Consider the following 21,388-nt stretch of genomic DNA (forward strand, 5'->3'; position numbering starts at 1 on the left):
CAGATGGAAGAGGTCTTCCAATCATAAATCTAAAACAAACAAAAAATGTAACCCCTCATTACTAACCAACCTCTTAATTATAAAAACACAGTTCAGTTGTGTATATAAATCTTTAGTGATTATATCAGTTCACACTTACCTCCAATCTCAATTTATGGGGGTAGTGTAAACTATGGAACTAATCCTTCATGCTCCATGGTTGATTCAAAGAGGCCTGAAAAAAGTGAAAGGAGAAACAAGCACACAATGAGCAAAACGGCCCTCTCTCTAAATGGTGATCCTGTTCCAAGTACCAAGATCTGGGTTTAACTGTATAGTACCACTACTTACTAAGAGATTTGCCAAGTGGATTTCTCTTGTTGCTCACCTGGATCAGCGTTGCAATCCACTAATCCGTTGTTTTCCACTAGTACATCTATTGCTGGTTCCCTACGAGTAAATCAGATGAGGGAGCATTGTTTAAAGACCTACATCTATGTCACAACAAAACATCGAAACTTAAAGAAAAGTACAGGGCACATACAGATTATAGGTGCTGGTGGAGATGTAGCATCTGCCCAGCAACGTCCCGACGTCCCTTGTGACAGAAAGAACTATGCCTAGTTGATTGTATCCAGGCTACATAGTCCTACATCTCCCAAAAGAAGAAGGAGGAGTTTGAGGTATAAAAGATCGAACGCCGCCGATAGATCCAGTAAAATGAGTAGCCATGTGTTACCCTTATCAATGATTCCCAACATGAGGGTTTGTAGATCTATGAGAGATGTTTCCATGCTACAGGATGCCTAAAGTCGGATTGTCTAGGATGTAAAATATTATGTGCTTCTACAAATGTTTGAAGCTGGGCAGTTGCTGTTTCATCCAGTACTTTCAGCAGGAAATTGCCATTTGTAATGGGTTTCAGGTTATTTATGTCTCTGAGGTCTAATCCTGGCTTCTTGACCAAGGGTGTGATTGCAGCCGACTTGATGGACTCGGGAACCTGGTTGCTATTGAATGCCAAATGAATAAACCTAACCAGGAAGGGGGCAAAGATTTCTTTATGGTCCAGGATCACGTTAGGTGGAATACAATTTTGGGCATGATGAAAGATGCAGCAAAGTCAAAGTATTAATCATATCAGGAATGGTAATAGGTGAAAAATCTAATTTCGGTAACCCTTCACTAGTCACAACTTTAGAAGTGGAAAGCATGTTGGATTTATTTTTGATCAGATCGCTTTGGATATTTGCTCAGGCTTTTAACACTTTTGTTTCAAAAAGCCAATTGTACCCTGGCGCAGTCCTGGCTAGTTGGAATGCACGATATTGATAGGGCTTTTGGCTGTTCTAGAAACTTAAAGATGTCAAGCAGCTTTTGAGAGTTGTTTTTAGCCTCCTCAACCTGTTTATTGAAGACATTTGTTTTGGACTAAAAAATTGCAGACTTACACGCTTTTTCTGAGGTTTTCCAATTGGATTTGTTTGCCTCTGTGGGGTTTTTAAGCTACCTGGTTTCAGGTTTCATTTTGCCTTTTTTCAGAAAACTAAGTTCCTGGGTAAACCATTTGTCCCTAAAAGGTGCCACACTAGCCAACATGACACCCATGGTGGAGTTAAAGGTGTCAACAAGAATAGTTGGTGGATCTAGATCAGAGATTGAAGTCTTAATCTGATTCAGGCAGTTGCGGCAGCTCTATTTATACTGGCCCCGATATCACATGTAGTGGTGCCAAGAAGAGCCAACACAAGGCCAAGCTGTGCCCCCTGGTGGTAAAAAAGCTTCTTAAGTCAGTAGCCCTGGAGTTAGAATATCATCATAGATGAGGAATCTGTGGGCAGAAGTAATCAATTAGAAATGAATAATCCTAAACTGTTTTCCGCCACTTTTGGAAAAAGGGTGGTACAAAATATGTAAACGGAGCGCATTCTTAAGTTCTCAGAAATAAACGGTGTACTAAAAGATGGAATCTGGTTGAAATGTGTAGAATTGATGTCCCTGTGGACACCAGAGCATTGCATCTTTATACTTAAAAGAATAACGAAACATCAGACAACAGAAAAACAAACATGAACAAAAAGCTGCAGTCCACAAAATGAAAGAGACAGCTAAAAACCACTAAAAAGGATACAAAACAAAATTCATACCAAAAAAACTAAGACCTCAGATGCATTGTTGCTGAAAAACATGAATTGAAAGTCACTTAGGAAGACAACATTCTGCAATGTCCTTTGTCTGTAAAATGTTCAACATCAAAGGCGCAGACCACAAGAAACTTCATTAAGAGTCTTGTTGCATGACTATCTTTAAAAAGAAAATACTTTCCTTGAAAATGTTCTCCAGACTGAGGGGCAGAATTCAAGAGGTTAGTAATATAGGGAACATCAATGAAGGAGAAGTTGAGTATCTGCAAGGGAATATAATCAGTTAGGAATGCATAATATTATATTACGCTGACCCGATGTTAGTGTTATTTAGCTCCCAAACACCCTCACCTCTACACAAGAATTGTTCAGTTCAGACTTTTATTACACTGGCACATGCCACTTTTGACAGTTTACAAAAAACAAAATATAATGTTTTCGATAAATTATATTCCATCTGAAATAACAAAATATATTGCTAAATGTAAGCCTCTGTTTCAGAAAACAATTTGGCCAGCTTACACAAGACAGTTTCCTACGATACAAACACACACAATTAAGATTGTTCTTTTTCTCTCACATTTTGACGTGGACATTTGAGGTTCAATTACTATAGATTTGCAAAGTCAACTAGAATATTTTCTTAATCGTACACAGAAAGTGGCAAGAAAATACATTCCTGTTCAGCCAGACAGTTGGATCAAGGCCAAAAATGAAACAGAAATATTAAGCAGCAGCACTCTCTAATCGTACTAATAATTCAGAAAGTGAACATTGTGCATACAATCTGCAATAGATCAGATTATTAGTCTATAGTTATGTGATGCCATGCTTCCTGTAAGCATATATTTGTGCAGTGTCTGGTAAAGGAGGAGTTATTAAGGCCTTCTATATTCCTGTTACTCCATATTGTATATTAACAGGGCACCCCGATTCTTGGATAGGTGGTGAAAGGTTTTGGCCTTACAACAATTTCCAAACAACTGCACAATGTACCCATTCTATAACCCTGATGGAAGAACATGTGTGTGCCTACATTCTACTTCACTTGCTGTGGGTTGGTGGGAACAAGCTTGAGCACGCTGGGGCACAAGGTGAGAGAATGTATTTAAATATGAAATGATGAGGACATTTATTGCTCATACAAATACTGTAAGATTAGCCACCCTAAAATAAATTTAAAATGAATGGACCCTTTTCTTGCTTTCTCTGCTTCATTAGCGATCATTCAATGAAACAGAGAGCATAAATTCACCTCCGCTGTAGGACAAGCCAAGCTGCTAGGATCAAAATGTGGAGAGTGATGACACAGAAGTTGGTCCAGTAGCTCCCTGTGTAGTTTCTATTTGCAGGCCAACAAGACGTGTAAAAATAGCAGTTGTAACTTAAATTTGAAGAATAATACATTTCATGACTCCGACATTTGCAAATCTTAAACAGGTGAACTCAATGCGACAGGAGACCTTGGTCTGAGGATTTGGGTGTATTTGTCTGCACACCTAAAACTGCTGGAGAATTTGCAGTAACTTAAACTGAATGCCAAGGTACCAGTTAGCAGTGTGTTGTGACACCCTCTGAGTAAAGCGGAACTTAATTATACCAGATCCTATAGTAGGTATATAGTATGAAGACTGGCCGTTGAAAAGGAATCTGGTATAAAAAATAAACATTCTATTCTGCAATGATGGGCAGAGGGAAAATGTTTAAACCGCACATATTTAATCAAGTCTACACTGCCTTTTTAGCATCGCTATCATTTGCCCCTAAAATGGATGAAAGTAGAAACTACTTACATTCTATTTGTTTGATGTGGTTGGTAAGGATCATGTTTCAATTGCACGAAACGCAGAACATAGCTTTGAAATTCCATATGAAAAAGTCTGGTGGCAGCATTCAGGTCTGTGCTCACAAAACTATTTTCATCTTAAAATTAATACAGATCTTTCTTTATTTTAAGGCATCATTTTAAGGTTGAAACACCAAGCTATAAAAAGGCACCACAGAAATGTGCAATTTGAAGATACGCCTCAAGTAGTGTTTTCCCTTATTGGTCACATTTTCAGGCAGCATCATAAGGTTTTTGTGCATTGTACAGCATCATGAACATTGATCAAGAAGCTGAAGGGTTGTCCATTTCTGCCAGCAGGTGAGCCAGCTGCGCTCTTTGTGCCGGAGCAATGTTCTGAGTCATGTGAATGATGCAGTCCATAGCAACTTCAGGATTGGCTTGAACCAGGCTGAAATACAAACAAAAGGCAAGTGACTAAGTATATCCTAATCTTATTCTTTAATGCTCAATGAAATGCGAACTTGTGAGATCCAAGGCGATAAAAGGTGCAAAGATAAGTATTTCATGTCAATATAGTTCCTATTCCGTCATACAACTTCAATATACTGCTCACAACTGTATCATTGCATCATTTACAAATGCATACTGTCAGGTGTATTGTATTGTTTATTTATTTATAGAGCGCGCCTGGCCGTTGAGCAACTGGGTGCTTGCAGTGAAATAAATCTTAGGTTACAGGTGCATGACTCTGTTACATTTCTTAGGTTACATACATATATTACAGTTCCATTACATTTCTTAAGTTACAGTATCATATATTACAGGCTCATATGCCGAGCATTACTTACAAGGCATATTTACTTACAAGAGAGATATATTACATTTATCTTAATCTTTTGTGTAGCACTGTCGGATGACTTACAGTATAGCTAAGTTACAGTTACAATGTTTGCAATGAGAATACAAAGTTTTTGGTATAGTTGGGGCGTTTAGCGGTCGTTATTTTTAAGCCAGAGTTTAGCGTTAGCTTTGAACACATGGAAGGAGGGGGTGGCTCTAAGTGTATCTGGGATGGAGTTCCATAGCTGCGCTGCTTGAACCGGGAAGCTGGACCCACCGGTTCTTTTTAGTTTAAAGTTAGGGACTTTGATGCTATTTGAGAGGGCCTTTCTGATGGGACGTTCAGATGTGTGCTTGGTGAATTTTTCTGACAGGTATGCAGGAGCTTTATTGTTCAGACAGTTATGTGTAATGTTCAGGGTTTTGAGTTTGATACGGTCATTGATGGCCAGCCATTTGACGGCTCTTCTGTGGGTAGATATGTGTTGTCCTTTGGGTATGCCTAGGGTTGTTCTGAGGGCATTGTTCTGCAGGGTTTGGAGTTTGTTAGTGTTATGTTTGCTGGTGCCTAGGTACAGTGCATTACAGTAATCTAATTTGGAGAGGATGAGGGCTCGCGCAATGGTGGTGCAGCTAGCTGTCGAAAGGTATGGTTTGCAGGCATGGATAAGTTTGCAGGTATAGCTGGTTGCTGAGGCTGTAGCATTTACTTGCTTGTCGAGGGTGAGGGCCGAGTCTAGGTAGAAACCTAAGGTTTTTACTTCTTTGGCTACCTTTATTTTGATGTCATCGATCGTGATGGTAAAGCTGGGGTAGTTTGTTCAGTTTATTGGTAGAACCAATGATTAGGAGCTCGGTTTTATCGTTGTTAAGACATAAGCCATGAGTGGCCATCCAGGTTTGGATGATCTGGTAAATTTTGTTTATGAGTCTGGTGTCTTTTTCATAGTCGCCTTGGATTGGGATGAGGATTTGGGTATCATCTGCGTAATTGGTATATGAGACCCTTAGTTTATCCAATATATCAAAGAGAGGCTTTGTGAAAATATTGTATAGCGTGGGGGAAACACATGACCCTTGATGGACTCCGCAAGTGATGGGGACTGGATCCGCTGCTGATGAAGGAGAGAAGACTCTTATAGTTCTCTGGTCCAGGAATGAATTTATCCAAGCCGTGGCTTTTGTGGAGAAGTTGGCTGCCGATTTGAGGTGATTGCACAGTACCTTGTGATCTACCAGGTCGAAAGCAGCTGATAGGTCTTGAAGTAGGAGAATAGACACATCTCCTCTGTCTTTACGCTCGTCTAGCTGGTTTTTAAGATCAAGGAGGGCCGTTTCGGTTCCATGTCTAGGTCTAAATCCAGATTGTCTTGACCCTAGTAGATTATTGCTCTCCAGATAATCTTGGATCTGAAGGTATGCGGCTTTATCTAAGATTTTAAGGAGGAACGGGACCGTTGTTATTGGCCTATAATTAGTTGGGACATTGGGGTCCAGGTTAGCTTTTTTTAGTAGAGGTAGTATCCATGCGTCTTTAAGGTTTGTTGGCACAGAGCATGATTTAAATGAGGAGTTAATGAATGATGTGACGAAGGGGGCTAGTTCATGAGCAGCCTCTTTGATAATTGGGGCTGGACAGGTATCCCCGAGGCATCGGGATGGTTTCAAGGACAAGATGATGTTTTTAGTTTCTGCAGTGGAGATGGCTCTAAAGCTAAATTGGTTAGGGGGTTTGGTTTGGTTAGTGGCAAGTTCCTAGAGGATGGTTTCTTGCGTGGAGAGGGCGATGTTGTGGAGGGCAGATTTTTTGGCTCGTATTTTGTCTTGTAGCATTGTGATTTTGTTGCATAGGGCTTTTTGAATGTTAGTGCACCAGACTTTGTCTTTGATGCAAGAGTCTATGGGTGCAATTGGGGATTCTAATTCTCTCAGAATGGAGAAGATTTCCCTGGTGTTCGAATTGGCTTTTTTGATTCTGTCATTGAAGGTCTCTTTTTTAGCCTGAATGATTTGTTTTTTTGTAGCTGTTAGAGAGGGCAGTGAGAAGGTCTTTGTTGTGAGAGGAGGGTTTTTTTCTCCAGCAGGCTTCTGCATGTCGTTTCTCTTTGCGTAAGGCTTTTAGCACGGGTGTGAACCACGTGTTCAAATGAGCAATGGGTTTTGATTTAGTGGGTTTCAGCGGCGCAATGGCGTCGATCGCTGAGTTGACGGTGTTATTATACAGGTCAACTAGATTGTTAGGGTTAGAGAGCTGGCTGGAGTGATTAGTGATGGGTTGGAGCAAGGGGAGAATGTTAGCGAGTGTTATTTTGTTTTGCAACGGGTGAGGGCAGATGGAGCATGAGGTTTGGTAGATTTAGGTTGTGGGAGGTCCGAGATAGTCAGGGAGATCAGATGGTGATCAGTCCAGATACATGGTTCAATTGCCGTTATGAGGGCGGTGCAATTGATATCTGCGACCCAGTCCAGTGTGCGACCTTTAGAATGAGTGGGGCCATTATTTCGAATAGTGAGGCCTGCCTCCTCAAAAGTGTTAGCTATAGTGGAGGCATTAGAGTATTTTGGGTCTTTGTAGCCTAAGTTGAGATCTCCTAATAGGAAGATTTGAGTTCCCGGTTTGGCATTCATATTTAGTAGGGTGGTTAAGTCCTCTTCAAAGGTGCCTAGTAGACCGGGGGGTCTGTAGATCAGGTGTATTGTGATAGTATGTGTGGCCGAGATTTCTAGTTTAAGGGAGAGTAGTTCAGCTGACGGCATAGTGAGGCTGTCTATTTCTTTGATAGTGAGATTGGTTCTACAAATAAAAGCTATGCCTCCTCCTTTGGAAGTTTCCCTGTCTTTTCTGAAGATGGTGAAGTTAGGGGGTATGGCTATCATGAGGGCAGGGCCAGCGGCTTTGTGAAGCCATGTTCGGTAACTGCTAGGAAGTCCAGTTGGTTACAATCGATGATATCAGCAATTTCCGAGGCGTGAGCTATTATGGATCTGGCGTTGATAAGACCACCCTTGAGATTTTGAGTTTATTTGCGTGTTATTGCTAGTGTGGACCTTATTAGGCAGAGTTTCAGAGGAATTGGTACAAAGGGTTAGATTGCAGCTAGGTTTCCTTGTGTGCCTGATTCGGCTGGTATGTTTGAGCTCCTTCTTAGCGTGGCTAAGGGGTATGTGAGTGCTAGGTGGTTTGGGAAGTCTGTAGCCTAGTCTGAGGTTTCGTAGTACGGTGGGGTAGGCTTGGCTCTGTAGGGCCTGGGAGAGGGGCGTCGGCAGTTTAGGTAGTCTAGTGCCTAGTCTAGAATTCCTTAGTGCGATACGATCAGCCTGTCTCAGTTGGATCTGGGCTAGGGGCGCAGGCTGTTTGGGTAGTCTAGTACCTAGTCTAGAGTTCCTTAGTCCAGTTGGACAAGCCTGATTCAGCTGGGTCCAGGTCAGGGGAGCAGTCTGTTTAGGTGGTGGCTGTGTGTACATCTTTCTGATAGGTTGCTTTTCTGTAGTCAGAATATGGCGAGGAGCTGTTGTAAAAACTAAGGCAGAAAGTGTAGAGAGTATGGCTAGATAGCCAATGGATGTGTTGGGCGTAAAGGGTGTCATAACAGTGTTAGCCGGTTATCTTGTGGTAGTTAGAAGTTTTAGTATTCTCGAAGTCTAAATGTGTACCGTACAGATAGGTTCGCCTAGATTCAAGATTCACTATGATGATTAGAATACATGACTTGCGAGTTGTTAACAGCTGGCATGCGAATAGAGGGTCTAGATAGGTGATATGTTAGCGACCATAGGGTGAAACATAAATCAAATGTAGTCCATTAGCGACCATAGGGTGCAACATAAATCAAATGTAGTCCATTAGCGACCATAGGGTGCAACATAAATAAAATGTAGTCCAATTAGCGACCATAGGGTGCAACATAAATCAAATGTAGACCATTGGCGACTATAGGGTGCAACATAAATCAAATGTAGTCCATTAGCGACCATAGGGAACAACATAAATCAAATGTAGTCCATTGGCGACCATAGGGTGCCACATAAATCAAATGTAGTCCATTAGCGACCATAGGGTGCAACATAAATCAAATGTAGTCCAATTAGCGACCATAGGGTGCAACATAAATCAAATGTAGTCCAATTAGCGACCATAGGGTGCAACATAAATCAAATGTAGTCCATTAGCGACCATAGGGTGCAACATAAATCAAATGTAGTCCGTTAGCGACCATAGGGCGCAAAATAAATCAAATGTGGTCCATTGGCGACCATAGGGTGCAACATAAATCAAATGTAGTCCATTAGCGACCATAGGGTGCAACATAAATCAAATGTAGTCCATTGGCGACCATAGGGTGCAACATAAATCAAATGTAGTCCAATTAGCGACCATAGGGTGCAACATAAATCAAATGTAGTCCATTAGCGACCATAGGGTGCAACATAAATCAAATGTAGTCCATTAGCGACCATAGGGTGCAACATGAATCACTGCAGAAGGGCACAAGTTCAAATGCATAGTTCAGGTATACCTAGGTTCGATTTTTGCAGATAGGGCCAAAAAGCAGTCGATTTAAAATGCTGAGGTGGAAGGTAGGTAAGACAAGATTACTCACACCTCATAGGAGACAGGCAGGGGGCGTGGCCCTGGGCTCTGGTCAGCTCAGGACAGTCTCTGGACAGTTGTTGGCCTTGCCCTCAGGGCCTTTCCAGGAAGGGCCGGCTTACGCCTGCCGGTTTCCCATAGGCTGAGGAGGCGAGTCCAAGGCCAATATGTTCTTATATAACATTCAAGAGTGTATATCACGTATATAGGTTAGAATTAAGATGGTATTATGCATTGAGTTGTAAATACACATTTGACATTTTATTATTTAGGTGATTTGGTAAAGAAAACCATTTACACCATAACACAATAAGATCAACATACAAAATATAAAACATCAACATATTTCATCATATTTCAATATTAACAATCATCATGGCCTAACAAATATTTATTGTGATTTAGTTCATTCCACACTTTTCACACATTTTCAGACACAATGGGCTAGATTCATAGAATCCAGCGGAGAAGTAGCGCGTGCGCTGAGAATGAGAGTGCGCCGTGCTTGCGCCACGCATGCGCCAGCCATGGCACAAACCAGCAATTGCACGGCACGTGTATTCATGGATTTTCTGAGGCATCAGTAGCCGTGGCGCAATGACCATAAAGCAGTGCCAGTAACACCCCCAACACGCCCCATGCACAGGACAAAGCCATTGAAATGCCTACTACAGCGCGAGGCGCTGCGCCATCCATGGGACAACACACAGCCCCACCATCGTAATTGCGTTAAAGATCACAGCGTACCCCAGTCGCACCAGCCAAATCGCGTGGGAAGTGCCACGCATACACCGTCCGCACCGTAGTGTAATCGTGTACCCAGCTCGCACCAGCCAAATCGCGTGCAAAGGGGCACGCATACCTTGTCCGCACCCCAGCATAATCGCGTACCCCGCTCGCATCAGCCAAATCGTGTGGGAAGGCCTGCAGGTACCCTGTCCGCACCCCAGCATAATCGTGTACCCTGCTCGCATCAGCCAAATCACATGGGAAGACCTGGGCATACCCAGTCTGCACCCCAGCGTAATCGCGTGCCCCGCGCACACCAGCGAAATCACGTGCGAAGGCCCACACGTACCCCGTGATACACGCAGAACTCCCCTCCTCACGGGACAGCCAAACCCCAGCAGTGGACCATACCCCGCAAGCAGCCCACATCACATGCCCCCCCCCCCATCAGTCGTCACCATACCCTGTAGGCAGCCCACACTACTTGGGACCCACACCATCACCTGTGAACATGCACCGCAGGCAGCCCACACCACATGCCCTCCCCCCATCAACCGTGACGATACTCTGCAGCCAGCCCACACCACATGGGACCCACACCATTACCTGTGAACATACCCCACAGGCAGCCCACACCACATGGCCCCACCATCCACCGTGACCATACCCTGCAGGCAGCCCACACCACATGGGACCATCACCTGTGACCATACCCTGCAGGCAGCCCACACCACATGCCCCTCCCCCCCCATCAACTGTGACCATACACTGTAGGCAGCCCACACCACATGGGACCATCACCTGTGACCATACCCTGTAGGCAGCCCACACCACATGGGACCCACATCATCACCTGTGAACATACCCCGCAGGCAGCCCACACCACATGGGACCCACACCATCACCTGTGAACATAACCCGCAGGCAGCCCACACCACATGGGACCCACACATCACCTGTGAACATACCGCACAGGCAGCCCACACCACATGGGACACACCATCACCTGTGAACATACCCCGCAGGCAGCCCACACAACATGGGACCCACACCATCACCTGTAAACATACCCCGCAGGCAACCCACACCACATGGGACCCACACCATCACCTATCTATCTATTATAATTTTTGTATTGCGCCCTATCGCCTATAGGCCTCAAGGCGCTCACAAGGAACAGACAACAAGGAACAAAAAACTCAAGCATCAAAGCGGCAACCAGTGCTATTAGGATTCCCCTTCATCAAAAAGGTGCGTCTTGAGTAGTTTTTTAAATGCGGTGAGAGAGAAACTATCTTTAATCAGAGAGGGCCTAGAGTTTCAAATCGTAGGAGCCCAGTGAACGAAATTAGTACCACCTACTCTTGCCAACGTTTTCCGTGGTTGTTGTAGGTTATGTTTTCCGTTTGATTGAATATTTCTTCGCACGGGAGCCTTGGTTAGTCTTTTTAAATGATAGCTTGGGGCAGAGCCAGCCAAGCACTTGTAGATCATAACCGAGCTCTTGAATTTTATTTTCTGTTGTGCTGGTTGTTAGGGAGATTGTGCTAATTTCCCTTATGTTTTGTGACCCCCAGCAACTTTGCTGGATTTCTAGGATTTTTTTTTTTTTACCTGGAAAGTGTGTGAGCCTTTTTTCCCACTCTTTCATGTATTTTGATGTGTGTTTTACTTTTGTGTTCTTTGGTTATGGAGTTTTTAAACAACTCTATAGGCATAATCTTTTTCTGTGTGTCACACAGCACCTTCAGTGCAGTGGCACAGGGTCAGACTTCCCAAGATTTAAATACCTTCTCTGGGACTAACTACCATGTCCCAGAGCATGTAAAGTTAAATTAACTAGTCTCTTCAAATTTACTGACCCAGCACACACCATCTTCCTATAGACTCCTGGAGGGGTTGCTTAGTTTCCCCTGAGTCAAAACAATCATGTAACAGTAAAATGTTACCCTTTCCTACTTTAAATGGCTGGTGGCAGTGGCTTAGATCAAACTACCATGATTTTTCCCCAACTGCTAACAACGGTAGCTAAAAATTGGGTCAGCCATGTTTTTCAAATTGGCGCCCAAGACCTATCTGTAAAAACAGACTCCGGTCATATTTTTTCACCATTTCTTTTAGAAAAGGTCCTTCTTGTGTTTGTCTCTGTGCGCCAAACCAGGTTTGGCCCCTTTGTTCGTTGGCCTTTGGCGGGCTTCAGTGCTGAAGCCCTCTTCTGGGTGTCTGGGGTGGACAGGATGTGAGGGAGGTGCCCAAAACTCCCTGTGCTTAGTCTCCTAGGAGACCTGAATGCACTCTGGCGTGATTGGCCGGTTGGCTGTCCGGCAAGGACAGCCATCCTGCTGTGTGATTGACAGCCACGCTGGAATGAATGGGGGAAAACTGTTTGAAAGCAGGTCTCTGGGACTTGGAAAGCAGAGTCGACCACTGGAATGAAAGAACCGAAGACAAGCTAAAGGAAGAGGATTGCTGCAACTCCTGGACGACCGGTGAAGCCCTGCTGCAGGTCCGAATTGCCTGAAACTCCATCGACAGAGAATCCCTTGAAGGTTAACTTCTTCCCTTGAGTTTGGTGGGAACAACCAACTCGCAAGCCACCTGGACACCGTCCCCATCTGGTCGAATTTTCATCAGAGTGCTGTTGAAAACCGGATAGCCAGAGGGAAGGAAACCAGCTTGTGGACTTTAAGGAACTCACACCTTAAACTAACGTCATTCTAAAGCTTTTGGCCTCACCCCTGGGCAGTGTAGGAACCTCCGACGTCCTCCTTCTAGTCCCCACGACTGAAGCACAGGAACAGCGAGATCTGCTCGAACTGCCAGGAACAACTTCCTCAGCTACAGCTCTTCTTCATTAACAAGGTACTGTGCAAACGCGGTCCGGAAATCTTTTTGGCCATCGAGAAAGTGTGTGAAACTTTCCTCAACTACAAAGGGTTGTCCTTCCCTTAACATTCGTCAAACACTTCACCTGGCCACATTTTTCTAATCTCTGTGGCAAAGACTGAACCGTTATCCACCAGAACTGCGCTATCATATACAAAAGACTCTGAACCATTGGCTTTGGCCCAGGCCTATTGAGAAGAATTGCTGGTTGTATTTAACTGAACCCCTTTGCCCTGCCTACGAATGTATTTGGGCTGTCTATTCTTATAACCTTGTCTTTTTACCCCTTTATTAATTATCTGAAGTGCCAGTTTGCTCCCACTTCAGGGGAGCTAAACTTGTTCATTTACTTACCGGTTGCGTAATTGTGGTTTATTAGTGTGTGATATTGAGCTGCTTATGCTAGTGCAATGTTTCCTAACTGACTGAGTAAATAAATGTATATTCTTTTACCAAGAAAACTTGAGTAAGTGTGTATTTGAATCACTGTATTTGTTCGCCCTTTGTGTAACTTGCTCTACTGCTCACTTAAACTCTTGAGATAAGTCTGGCTGCTCAGCCATCACTACCACTTTACTGTGTAGTACAGGCTTGTACCAAAGGTGAAATTGTGCTTACACTTGTAGTCCTAATGGCCTGTAATGTTCCCAAAGGGTACCGCAGGTGATTCTGCCTAACACCGGTAGCCAATGAAGTTTTTTCTGGCTGCCAGGGTTTTTTCCCCTCTATTTAGTCCAAAAATGGCCCTAACCGCACCATTTTGTATAGTTTGGAGTTTTGAGATGTTACCTTTAGAAGTGCCCATTAAGAGGCTATTGCAATAATCCAATTTTGAATTGATTATTGCTCCTTCAATCAGTGCTAAGTTTTTCTCGGATAAGTAAGGTCGAATTTGCCAAATGAGATTGGTATAAAACGCACATGATGATTTAAGATAGGAGACATGTCTTTTGTAAAATAGATGAGAATCCATAAAAATTCCCCAAGGTCTTGACATGCTCTGAAACTTCAATGAAGCTGTCATTAATATTAATTTTTTTGAATTGTTGATTTAGCTTGCCTATTTTCTGCGATGTGCCAAGAATTAACAGTTCTGTTTTTGGCTCATTGAGGGCAAGGGAGTTGTTGGCCATCCATTTTTGTATGGCACTGAACAATTTGTTAACTCTTTGCACATTCTTTTCTTAGGAGCCTGTCAGTTCGAAAACCAGTTGGGTGTCATCAGCGTAGTTTGTAAACTGAACACCCATATTTTTGAGCATGTCACATAGAAGTTTCGAAAAAATGTTAGAGAGTAACTGTGACAAGCACGATCCCTGCGGAACGCCACACGTCAACAATGTTTTCAGTGAGCTGAAGTTACCCTTCACGACAGCTGCCATTCTTGGGCCAAGAAATTATTTAAACCAATTTATAGCTGATGAAGAACATTTGCCCGTTGTTCTTAGTCTCTCGGCCAGGAGATCATGATCTATAACGTCAAATGCCGAAAAAGGATCCAGTAGCATAAGTAGGGCAGGATTTCCTTTTTCAATGATATTAGCGATGCTGACCTGGAGATCCAACAGCACGGTCCCTGTTTCATGTTTGGCCCTGAATCCGGATTGCTCATTTGCCAGTAGCTCATTCTGCAAACTTCTGATACTGTAGATAAGCAATCCTATTAATGATTTTGAAACAGCACATTGGTTATAGGCCTATAATTACCCGGTATTCATGGATCTAAATGTTCCTTTCTTATATAAGAGGATTGATCCAAGCTTCCTTCAGGTCTGCAGGAACGTAGGCTTCTTCAAAGGAGTGATTAACAAATTGTACTACCCAAGGAGCTAAATTGTCTGCATACTCCTTGAATAGATTAGCGGGAAAAACATCTCCCTGACAAGAAGATGGCCTTAATTTATGTATAACCTCCAATACCTCTGCAAGAATGACCTTTTTAAAAGGAAAAAGGATTTGGGTGACAATCCGGTGGGTCACTCTTATTCGTCAGTACACCACTTATCACTTTCTTGAGCAGAGAGCGTAGTAGGAAGGTCTTTCAATTCTTTAAGGATAGAGAAAATGTCTTTCGATTGCGATTTAGCTTGTTGAATCCTAGCATTAAAGTGTTCTGATTTGGTTTGAAAAATAAGCAGTTTATAAGCGTTACCAGCTTGCTTATAGAGTGCCAATGATGGCTCGGATTGATCTTTCCACCAAAGACGGTCTGCTTTACGCTTGGATCTTTTGGCTTCATTAATGTCGCCAGAAAACCATTTATTCAATGAGGTAGATTTGCTATTTATTTTGGTTTAAGTGGCGCCAGTTCGTCAAAGGCTTGATTTGTAGCCTTTCTAAAGGCCTGAGTGAAGGTATCTAGTGGGGTATACTGATTTAACAAGGGCAAGAGATGACAGAACTTATCCTTAAAATTCTCACTGGTTACTGCCTTCCTATTACACCAAGTTCCCACAGATTTAATTTTTCTGGGGGACTGTATCTGTTTATTAACAGTATGACATGTAAAGTTAACCATATATAATGGTCAGACCATGCACATTTTGACATTGATGTAACAATTATTTTTTGATTTTTTGCTAGAATCCAATCAAGAATATTACCAGCATTATGGGTAGGGTTTTGGACTACTTGTTGGAAGTTAATGGCCTCAAGTGATGCTACGAGTTCCTTTTCCATTGTATCCTGGGGATTGTTATCCCATAAATTCATGTCACCAAAACAACAATTGCTGTGAACATACCCTGCAGGCAGCCCACACCACATGGGACCCACACCATCACCTGTGAACATAACCCGCAGGCAGCCCAAACCCCTCGCCCTGTCCTGTCACCTCCTAAGCCTGCTGCTTCCAATATGCCCAGTGCTTGCGCATCAAGGACAGCCTTCGGGATGATGACAACCCCCGGGGCTGTCGTGCATGTGCCCTTCTGCTTGGTGCCTGCTCTTCCTCCATTGCCGTAGCTCCTGTTGCTGCAGTGACCACATCTGCTGATTCCAGCTCGACTCCCAACTGTGGCAGGGATATGCTCTCCACCAGACTGGCTGCCGGGGTTTGGAATAGGTACACAGGGGGCCCTGGTGGTATCTGGGCCGGAAGACTGCAGGAGGACGGCTGGTGCACAGAGGAGGAGGAGGGGGTTGCAGCAGTGGCCAGCACACGTACAACATTTGAACCAGGAACTGAGGTACCCAGTTCATGAGGTGCCAGACCCCAGTGTGATGATGCGCAAGCCCCCGATTGGAAGCCTGCACATCATCATGAATGGTGTCTGTATGCCTCGTGGTACTGGCTAGCAACGGTTCCACCCTGTCACAAATTGCTTCATCCGCAGGTAGTGGTAGATCCGTTTCTGTGGATGCATGCGCCACCTGCAGATGGGTCTGGCCTGAGGCATGCCCGCAGTTGCATACTGGTGCAGTCGCAGTTCCAGGAACATAATCAGTCACAGGCCCTCCACGGTGACCTGCACTGCCTCCGGCCGCTGACCCTGGACTGCACCAGTCACACCTACCTCATCAGCCCGCTGGGCCCCATGTGCTGGGATGATGTGGCCTCCTCCTCCACCACCACCAAGATGGATGACTCCCCATTGTCTTCCACATCGGATTGCCCCTGTGTGGGCTCACCTGTCCCTCCCACTGCCGAGGAGCCCACGACCAACTTCACCCTCTTGGGCCTCTCCTCAGCAGCTGCGGCCAGTGTTGCGGACGCGGCACCAGTGTCGTCTCTCCTGGAAGATGACAGTACCTTGGAGGATGACTGGGCTCTGCGTCTGTGACTGGTAGAGGCATCCCTGCACGGTGCTCCACAGCGCCTTCTCCGCCCTCTTCTTCCATCGTCGCTGTTGATAGAGAAACATAGAATACAAACATCAGGCTACGGAACATATGTGTGTAGGTGTGTTTGCCACACTGTAAATGTACATCAGTGGCTCTGTCAAAGGTCACAACTATCATAACCCTCCACTACACAAAGGGAAGTGCCATTCATACACATTCACAAACATGCCTGTCATTCACAATAGACATTCACATCCTTGGACAAGGCACTGACACAAGATCACAATTGTTTATTCAGCTCACACACATCATAAAACAGACAGATCTCATTCACACACATCACCTGACAGTCATGAGGCAGGCCATGGAGCTATCATGTCACAGTGCCCTTGATACAATGTGTTTCAAAGCGCCTCTAGGCAAGGGAGGCAATAGAGTAAGTAAGTGCATAGAAGAAAGTAAGGGGAGGAGATTGGAAAAGGGAGAAGAGAAAGGAGGAAAGAACAGAGAGTTGGCAGTCAAAAAAGTGGAGAAGCATTTACCACAAGTCGGTGATGGTGAAACCAGAATGTATCAGGACAGACCCCTGCAGAAGTAGGCCTGACGGGGAGGGGGGTAGCAGGGTAGAAGAATCAAGCAAAACAGGCAACACCTGGGTGTGAGAATGGTGGGGGCACAAATCAAGTACTCAAGTAACATACATCCCCGAGTGTTGGCCAGTCACACACTCATTACTCAGACACACGCACATGTACACCATGCACGTCCATGATGGTGACATAAGCACCCATATGTCACACTTCTTGCAAGCCCCCAGTCCAGACAAAGGTATGCAAACATGTGCGCATCATTACATGCTGGTGCGCATCACGCATTGCAACAAAGACACCATTGATGTGGGAGATGCTTGAATGGACTCACATGCAGCACTGTCAGGGACATGCACACAGACATCTGTACAGGAGGCATGCCAGACATAAGGCAAAGGTGCACACTCCAGCCACACGTCAACATGCCCTATGGTGGACAAGAACACATGAACACTTACCAGTCGACTCCAGACTAAGCACCAACTCCAAGACATATGGGGGGTAAAGTGCTGGATAGAAGCGCTCCAGGACCCTCATTTCGTCGGTGGTCAACCAGCCTTGGCACCTCGCGCGATCACCACCAGCCTTGATGAGGAGCTGGGCCTTGTTGTGGGTCTTGGACTTGAAGTCTTCCCAGTGCTTGTGGCAGTCGCCGGGTGCCACCCCCTCCACGTTGATGGCACCCACAATGTCCGCCCAGATCTTCTACCGTCCTTCATTGCCAACTTGTGATGGCCCATGGGAGAGGGCATTATTATGCCCCAGGACTTGCTCCACCAGGATGCCAACTTCCCTGGGTGAAAAGCTAACAGCCCTCTGCCTCTCTGCGGGGGGCTGCCACTTGCCTCAGATGATGGTGTGTCAGACATGGCGGCTGGGCTGTGGAGCGGTGGTATGGCAGTCGGGAGTCTTCAGGATCAGCAGAGGTGGTCACAACAACAGGATCAGTGGCAATGGCTTCAGAGCAGGCACCAAAATGCAGGGCACGTGGGCAGCAGGCACACAAGTGGGCTGGCAGCAGCAGATGGCTCGTTGGCGGCTGCTTGGGGCAGTTGGAGGCAGGTAAATTGGCTGGTAGGCAGAAGCGTGGGTCTTCTGTGTTACTCGCGTGGCCAGTCGGAAACACAGGCGTGGAAACAGCACGTTAGCATGGAATCAGAGGAAAGAATGTAAGCGCGTAAGTTACGTGAAACGCACTGAATGTTGGGCGTTGGCATTCAGGATGGGGCTAAAGGTGTGCGTAGGACAACATTACAATGTACGTGCATTTCGTGGCAGACGGACACATGGACTTCGGAGTATTTTGGGGTCCCACGCGAATTGTTTACTACTGCTCTAGTGCTTACTTCTTTTGGCGGGGGAGTTGCCTACGTGCACACACGCGTACCCTGCCCCCTCACACCAATTGCCCGGGACAATTGTTTTCTGCACCTCCCATTGCGCTAGTCCATCAGTGCCATGACTGGGTGGCAACAAGTGTTAAGGGAGGCAAAGGTGGGTCACCTGGCAGAGGTGGCCGAGTTGGATGAGGTGACCAGGCCCGTGCAGGGAGAGCTATGCCCCCCACCCAACAGGGTTAGGGAGATGCAGCTGATGTTCACGTCCCCAGCAGCTGGGGCCACACAGCAGCAGTGTCATCTGCTGTCCAGGGCATCCAAGGTGTGGAAGCTGCGGGGGCAGCTGTGGCTACCACCACCCAGGCTCAGGTCACCCAGTCCGGACTGTAGTGGTCCCGGCACAAGGGCAGAGTGACTCAATGGCCGATTTCCATGTCCCGAAGGCCAAGACACATGCGGTGCAAGGACCTTCTGTCGTTACATTAGTGGCTGATGCCATAGGCCAGTACACCACTACTCCAGCCCCTACTGACCCGAGCGGTACAAGCCACTCAGGGTCTGCACCACCTCGCAAGAAGCAGAAGCGTGCTTCAGCGGTACAGGCCGAGACCCCAGACACGGCACAGGAGTCCCACACGTCGAGAAAGAGGAGTTTCTGTGATCTGGAACTGGACATGCTCGTGGACTACGTGTTGGAACACAGCTGTGTCATGCTGGTGCAGGCAGGGAGCACACATACGCCTGCTCAACGTATGGCCCACTGGCAGTGCCCCGCGGACCGCATTAGCAACTTGGGCTATGAGAGGCGCACAGCTAGTGATGTCTTGAAGCGTTGGAATGACCTCCGACGCCGAGCAAAATATAAGCTGGGTCACCACCAGAGGACGATGAGCTCACTGGGCATGAGGAAATCACTGGTGATTTCATTGCAGTGGAGCAGATCCAAGGCGTGGGAGACATACCAATGTATGAGTCAATGCCTGGTGAGTGGTGATGCATGTGTGTCCAGGCCATGGGTATGTTGCTTGGGTGATGTGTTTTGATTGTCTGCCAGTTCAGGCTACATTGACATGACTGCCATGTGTGAACCATGCAATGTTGGACTGATACGTGCTGGTTGTCTTGCAGACTGCATACAAAGCATGTGCTGCACACAGAGACAATCCTTATCACCACACCTGCTCCTTCCTTCCATGACACTCTCTGCCCAGCCACTCTTGGTCCTATTCCAGCTCCAACCTCTGGTAGCCGATAGCCTGTGATGATCTTCCACTCAACACTCGCCTTCTATCATCACATGTCTGACGTCTCCGAGAGGTCATCCTGCCAGCTGCTCCTCCCAAGAGGCATTCCTCCTTTCCTCTCCTTCCCCCAGCAGCTCACTGTCTCCAGAGGACTAGTTATTCCTATGGTGGACTACTTCAACGGGCTTTACCAGGATTTCTGTGATTCTACTCTCTTCCCTCTCATACATGCCAACATTCAGATGCACCGGGGAGTGAGATTTCCACAGGGAAATTGGGAGATGCATATTTCCCCATAGGAATGCATTGGGCCTAAAGTTATATTAGGCGGGAGACGGTGAAAAATCGCAATATTTTTCACCTAAAAATCGGACGTCTCCCGCCTAAATCTGGAGGCTTGGCATGTATGCCCTCTGCAACTCAGCCAGACCTGGACTATGTGAAAAGTCATTTAGGCTTGGTGCCCTCCCTAGGACTGTGATGATGGCACAGGCTCACAGTGGCTACGAGTGTTCATTCCTGACCCTGTGCATTCTAGCAAGGCCCTATGGGTCCTGGACCTGCAATTCATTTAACTCCATCTCCAGTATTTACTTCCTTCTCATGGTCTTTGATCATTCCTTTCCTACTCCCTCTGGGTCAGTTGCTCCTCATGGCAATTAGTTTGTTGTCATCATCTGTATTGAGCTGGGGCCTCCCTCTGGTACAGCCTCCCTGCCTCTATGTAACTGGAGGTGTAGCTTCTCCGGGTCTGGAGGCACTTCTGATGTTTCCTCAGGTGTTATGCTTTCTGTCCTCCTCTCCCCTGCTGTAGTCCCTGATGACTGAGAGAATGTACTTGTCACCTGCCCCCACTGTGAGCTACGACATAGTCCACTGAGCCACCATTTCAACCCATGCACTGCCTCCCAGTCATCCCCCGCACTTGGAGGGGGGGTTTACTGTATCCCTACAACCCACTACCAACACTTTGCACATGATGACTGCGCTTACCCTTACACTGCCATCAGGCCGCAACATTGACATTACTGGTTATGTGTTTTCAGTCATAGTTGAGCCCTTTCCCATGCACTGCACACTCGCACTTCAAAACCCTGCTCTCCCCTTCAACATGGATATTCACTTGCGTGAGGTCAATGTGACCTACCATTATGGAATCAGTGTGTCTGCCTTCACTGTATTACACCACCCTAGCGTTGTTGCACCCTGTGACACATGTATGTTTTCTAATTTTGATTTGCATGTAATGTCATCTGACATGCATTGTATGTGGCTCATGGACAGTAGTCTTCTACTTCCATCTCAGGCTGGTTGATAGTTCGGGCATGGCTATGCTATGTGCCGTCTGTGTATTATCATTAGTCATGTTTGTGATAGGACTATGTCAGTCACATGATTGTGTGTGAAGCAGGTGCTATGTGTGTGTTATTCTGCCCTTTGACACACATCCATGTCTGCTTTCATGATACCCTTCAC

At 45.7% G+C, this 21,388-nt stretch overlaps 1 protein-coding gene across 1 annotated transcript in view; it reads right to left on the bottom strand.

The window, feature by feature from the left end:
* Positions 1-2,493: 2,493 nt before the first annotated feature.
* Positions 2,494-21,388, bottom strand: part of ACACB (acetyl-CoA carboxylase beta) — a 3,851,763-nt gene continuing 3,832,868 nt past the window's right edge. Inside the window, exon 54 of the mRNA XM_069619430.1 lies at positions 2,494-4,360. Coding sequence (XP_069475531.1) covers positions 4,234-4,360 — 127 coding nt within the window. The 3' untranslated portion in view covers positions 2,494-4,233. The remainder of the gene's footprint in view (positions 4,361-21,388) is intronic.

The sequence above is a fragment of the Ambystoma mexicanum genome, chromosome 10 (assembly GCF_040938575.1).
Source record: "Ambystoma mexicanum isolate Mex_15411 chromosome 10, UKY_AmexF1_1, whole genome shotgun sequence".
Lineage (NCBI taxonomy): Eukaryota > Metazoa > Chordata > Amphibia > Caudata > Ambystomatidae > Ambystoma > Ambystoma mexicanum.